The 6,000-nt window shown below is 50.9% G+C and overlaps 1 protein-coding gene across 1 annotated transcript; it reads left to right on the top strand.

Annotated features, from left to right (window-relative positions):
- The first annotated feature begins 3,265 nt into the window (after positions 1-3,265).
- On the top strand, positions 3,266-5,029 carry LOC124296607 (cell wall protein DAN4-like). The gene has a single exon (XM_046746648.1). The coding sequence runs from the start codon at positions 3,266-3,268 to the stop codon at positions 5,027-5,029; it is 1,764 nt and encodes a 587-aa protein (XP_046602604.1).
- The last annotated feature ends 971 nt before the right edge of the window (positions 5,030-6,000 follow it).

Raw genomic sequence — 6,000 nt, 5'->3', positions numbered from 1 at the left:
TGGAGCCGCGGTAGATTTGCGAGAGCCGGAAAGTCTCGAAGCAGCTTTCCAAATAGCCGAAAAGCTAGCGCTTCGAAGCAGCCAATGGAAAGGAATTGATTCGAGCCAGGACGAATCGGCGCGTGTTCTTTACGCTCGCTATAACTCCCGAACTCCGTCGCCGACGGCTTGGGAAGGTAAACCGACGTCTGCTTATCGAAGCCAGTCACCACAACCGGCTACCGGATTTTTTTTTAAACCCGCGCAAACGTCTGATAACCGCGAGGCTGCCACGGGAAAATCATATTCTAGTCCGTTAACACTGTGACGTTGCACCTAGAGTGCAAGTCACAACAAACCCCAAACCCGCGGGGAAGAGCCGAACGGGTGAGCCCTGTCCCGTCGGGAAAGACCCGAACATCACCGAAGCCCCCCCGACGCTCGGCAGAGCCGAGCGCCAGATTCAGTACGACAGCACCCTACCTGCAGGATAGACGTGACCAGAGAAAGAACGAGGAAGAGAGAGAAAGAACGAGGAAGAGAGAGATAGAACGAGAGAGAAAGAGAGAGAGAACGACGAGACCGGGAACACAGACGCCCCACTCAACACCGTTACACACACACGCCAACGACACCAGGTCAGCCTGCATTATACCGCCGATCTGCTCCTCCCCTCGCAATACCGACCCTTTCTACCTCACACTCCACGTCACGCTACACCACCCCATCCCCTCGCAATCCCAACCCTCCCGACTTCACACTCCCCGGCACCTCACCCACTCTTCCCCCCCCCCCCCCCCCCCCCGCGCGCGTACCTGTAAGTTAGTATTAAGAAACGCTAAGGGCTGAGGCGTGATCAGCCCCCGTTCGAGTCTACAACCCTTTGTATTTTTCTTAGTTTAAGTCGGCCCCTTTTGCTCAAATATACACATCAAGTTTTACCAATTATATCCGCCCCGTCTCTAATTGTCTCCCCCCCCCCATATTATTCGTGCGGACTCAAAACCCGTCACAACACCTTACGGATATACATATTGCTGTAAACAAAACAGGGGTTGCCCGTGCTGCCCGTTAATGCAACGGTCACCTCCGGGACGTTCCCCGCAAAGGGAGCCTTTAAACTGTCCCGGGGCTCGCCGGGCAAATTCCCCTGCGAGCCCGACCGGAGTGAGCGAGTCGAGTCGACCCCGAGAACACCAACAGTTAGTGAGGTTCCTGGAGAACGATGTCTCGTTCTCTGGACCCCCACCGACCAGGAGAGCCCAGTAGTCGAACTAAGTGCTCCCGAACTTCGTGACAGGAAGGGAAAATTCTTTCTTGACACGGGTTCATCAGCCAGCTTAATTAAACAAAATGCCCTCGATCCAGACTTAATTGTAAACACTGACGATAAAATATGGGTAACAGGATTAGAGGAATCGGATATTCCGACACTCGGCTCAGTTGTCCTCCACATCTCTGAAAAACCAGCCAAGTTTTATGTGTTACGAAACCTGCCACTGAGAAGCGACGCGTTAATCGGTAAACCTTATTTTTTCGCGGAAAAAGCCGAAATTTCATTCCACCATGATACTCTAGTTACCTCAAGCGATCCCATCCGACCTAAGCCTTTCATAGGCCTACCTCCTTCCGACGCAGAACCTACAAAGCGCGTGTTAGCGGCGAAAATCGCTTCAGAGAAACAAAGTTATAAACTGCGCGCGCGTACGAGTGAGCAAATAAGCATCCCTTTAAAGAACGCGAATCTGAAGGAGGGATACTCACCGCGAATCGAGACTCAACCGGGTGTGTTTATCGGAGAGAGTATCGTTACTCCTGCGGGAGGATCGTGCTACGTCTTAGCAATAAACACGCTGTTCGACGACATCGAATTAGAAATCGAGCCTCAGGAACTCGAAGATTTCGAGCACTATCGGGAGGACGGCTATTGGAGCGGCGAAAGCTCCGACGGTAGCGGTGTAGAGACTACTCCGCCGACGGATCGAGTAGAAGCCAGAATTAAATTATTGCGATTAGATAGGCTCAATGAGGTAGAGCGCGCACAATTTATAAATCTCATCGAGGAATACCCTCACATGTATAAGCTACCAGGCGATAGATTGCGATGCACGGATCAAGTTCGCCATCGGATCCCGACGGTGGACGAGCTCCCGGTAAACGCGAAACAATACAGATTTCCTGTGGTGTATCGGTCGGAACTGGAACGGCAAGTTGAGAAAAAGCTAAGCGAGGGAATAATTGTTCATTCACGCTCCCCGTATAACTCGCCGGTCTGGATAGTTCCTAAAAAACCCGATTCTCAAGGGAATCCGCGGATGCGCATGGTCATTGATTTCCGTAAATTGAACGAGAAGACGATTTCCGACGCGACCCCCTCCCGAATATGATAGAAATACTCGAACAGCTGGGAAAAGCTATGTACTTTTCGACATTCGATTTAGGGAGCGGTTTCCAGCAGATCCCGATGGATCGGAGAGACGGTCCAAAGACAGCGTTTTCCACAATAAACGGGCACTACGAGTACGCTCGCATGCCCGAAGGCCTCAAAAACGCGCCCGCGACCTTTCAGCGCCTGGTGGATCGGGTGCTGATTGGGTTGCAGGGGACAGAACTGTTCGTGTATCTCAACGATATTGTAGTATTTGCGGAAACTCTCGAGGAGCATAAGATTAAAATCCGTCGTCTTATGCAACGTCTGGAGGAAGCTAATCTCGTCCTCGAACCAGACAAATGCGAGTTCTTGCGTAGCGAAGTCGCGTATCTCGGGCATATCGTTAGCCGCGACGGGTTGCGAATGGACCCGAAGAAGCTAGAGGCAGTGCGTAAATTCCCGCACCCGAAGACGCAGAAAAACGTGCGGCAATTTCTGGGACTCGCCGGTTATTACCGCCGATTTATTCCGGATTTCGCCGCCAGATCCAAGCCCTTATCAGACTTGCTCAAAAAGGGAAAACCATTCGTATGGGAGCGAGAGCAGAAAAACAGCTTTCGCAAGCTTCGCAAGGCCCTCTGTCGCGAACCAATCTTACAATATCCCGATCTATCCAAACATTTTATCTTGACGACCGGTGCCTCGGAATTTGCACTCGGAGCAGTGTTGTCGCAAATTCACGATGGCCACGATCTACCGGTCGCTTACCACTCTAGAATCATCACTAACGCTGAAAAGAATTACGGAACTACGGAACAAGAGTGTCTGGCCATAATCGATTCAATTGAACATTTCTCCACATATCTGTATGGAAGAAAATTTAAGCTCGTAAGCGATCACGAGCCTCTCAAATAGATGCGTTCTACGCTAAACCCAGGCAAGAGGCTCAACCGATGGAAAATTACATTATGTAAATACGATTACGAATTCCAACATAAGCCAGGGCGTGAAAATGTAAATGCCGATGCACTCTCCCGTAATCCCGTAAACCCAAAGAAAAGCTCGTCTTCAAGTGATTCGGACGTAGAGACGAACGTCCCTCAGCAAGCTCAAGTTTTGCCTTTATCTTCAAAACCTTTCGGTACTCGTAAAGACCCGACGTCCAGCACAGAAGTGTCGACACCTGAGACATCAGCTGGCCCGTCCAAGGCCGACGCATCAATCGTAGCGGCGCGCACACGTTCGCGTCTACGCAGCGTGCCTACGGTGCCAACAGTACCTGAAAGAGGAGAGGGGAGCTCGGAGAGCTCAGGCCCGGTGGCGAGACGCACACGCGGGAAGGTCGTTACAAGACCCGCGAGGCGCCCGCCTCCCGCCGACGCGAAACCCTCCGGATCCGAATCCGAGAGCTCAGGGCCACCCATACAGCGCTTACACCGCAGTATGTTGCCCTCACTGTTACTCCCTCCGAAAAGGCCAAAGTCTCCACCCCCCGTAGAGGTCAAGCCCCTCGGAGGTTCCCAAGAACCGGCGTTCTCATCGGAATCCGCAAGCGCGACGTCTGACCAGAGGTCTGCTGCAATCACGGTTGCGTTCACCACCCCCAGCAACGATTCTGATGGAAGCACGGAGGAATCGGAAGCAGATAGCATGAAGACGGTAACGGCAACTCTCGAAGATTCAATTAACAAATTCAACGAATCATTAAGGCGTTTGGAAGAGCGACATCACACCAAATCCTCCCGCAATCCCAAAAAAGGGCCTGATAAAACAGAATTTGACTGGCCTAATCATCTGTCGGAGGAGGATGAGGTGGAAGAGGAGGCTCGGCAGATTCTCCAAGAACAAGACCCTTTCGATGACATCGCCGGAGATGCCGAGCTTGCCAGCCGCTTAAAAGCGTTAGAAAATAGGTTCATGTCACCATCGGACCAGGAATTAGTACGGCGGCTGAGTGCGAGGGAGAAGACATCATCACGCACGGTAGAAGAAGGAACGGAGGCGGACGACGAGAGCGATGAGCCACCAGCTGATAGAGAGAGTATGCCGCGAGTGAGTGCGAGAGTGAGACCCAAGACAAGTATGGCCGCGGGACTCGAGCGCGAACCCGACACCTTACAGCCCACTCGGACCTCTGTACTGCCCGCTCCCCGCCACACGGTGAGATGGTCATTGCCCAGCAACGATGCGGCCCCGGCTGCAAAATCTACAACGTACCGACCACGTGCGTCACCACGTGCTCCACTTCCCGAAAATTCCAGCGGGAATAAAAGCAAATTCATAACCTTTCCCGATGATCCCATCATAATAGGATCAAAGGACACGAATTCGTCCTTGATCACGTCGTCTTCACTGGACTCGTCCAGTGAAGAGGAACCTGAGCGAGAAAAATATATAGCAAAAACAAGTACGATAATAGGCTCGCGAGAATGCCTAACGTATAAACCGGATAATTTAGCTCATTTCATCTCTGCGGATGGAGAACTATCAACCTCAGTAGGAAAACTACTCGCCGACCTAGGTAGGGTAGATGGACAAACAATTAAAGACCGGAACTTATCAATCGGACAAATAGCGGTGACTCCATATGGGTCCAATAAAATTTATAGTATTGTTATTAAAAAGCGGTACTACGACGAAACCGACGCCGAGCACATATTCAAGGGACTCAAAAATTAAATTCGCCCTTCAACAAGCGGCCGTGAAGTCGGTTCGTATTTCACGCTCGGGAGATTATACGGACGAATTACCGCACACGAAATTGCTCGACTGGTTGAACAGGATACTCGGTAAAACTAACATAGTCACCACGATATGCTACGGTACAATTCGACGGCCACCGGATGAACAACACTCGCAAATAATTGAAGAATTCCACGCGAGTCTTGTCAAAGGCCATCGAGGGGTAACCAAAACCTATCGCAAAATCCGAGAACGTTTTTATTGGCCTTCGCTGAGAAACGAAGTGCGAAATTATATCCGTCGTTGCAAAGGCTGTCAGGAACGTAAATTGGTTCGAGCTAAGACGCGCGAGCCGATGCTCATTACTGATACGCCGGCTGACGTTTTTGATAAGGTATCACTCGATACGGTGGGTCCGTTGCCGACAACACCACATGGCAATAAACACATACTAACCATGCAAGACCACCTATCGAAGTATTGTTTAGCAGAACCGATACCCGATTTAAAAGCGACTACGATCGCCGAGGCTATGGCGAGGCGATTAATTGCGCAATTTGGAGCTCCGCGAGCGATCCTTACTGATCGCGGAGCAGCCTTCACCGGAAATCTATTACGCGAAATGTCCAAAATCTATCATATAAAACAAGTAACGACTTCCGGCTATCGACCACAAACGAACGGAGCGCTCGAACGAAGTCACATACTGTTAGCGGAATACATAAAGCAGTATGCAGGTACGTACGACGATTGGGACCGTTTGTTGCCTTACGCGGAATTATCGTATAACACTAGCGTGCACGAGGCGACAAATTTCACCCCTTACGAAATCGTGTACGGGAGGCTGCCTCGGCTAGCGAGTCAGTTCCCCGTGGACGATAAATTATCAACGTATAATTCGTATATTATCGAGTTAATAAAACGCCTCTCCGAAATACGCGAAATGGCCGGTGAAAATCAGAATCGCG

This window comes from Neodiprion lecontei, chromosome 1, assembly GCF_021901455.1.
Source record: "Neodiprion lecontei isolate iyNeoLeco1 chromosome 1, iyNeoLeco1.1, whole genome shotgun sequence".
Taxonomy (NCBI): Eukaryota; Metazoa; Arthropoda; class Insecta; order Hymenoptera; family Diprionidae; genus Neodiprion; species Neodiprion lecontei.
This window is presented reverse-complemented; position numbering and strand designations above follow the sequence as displayed.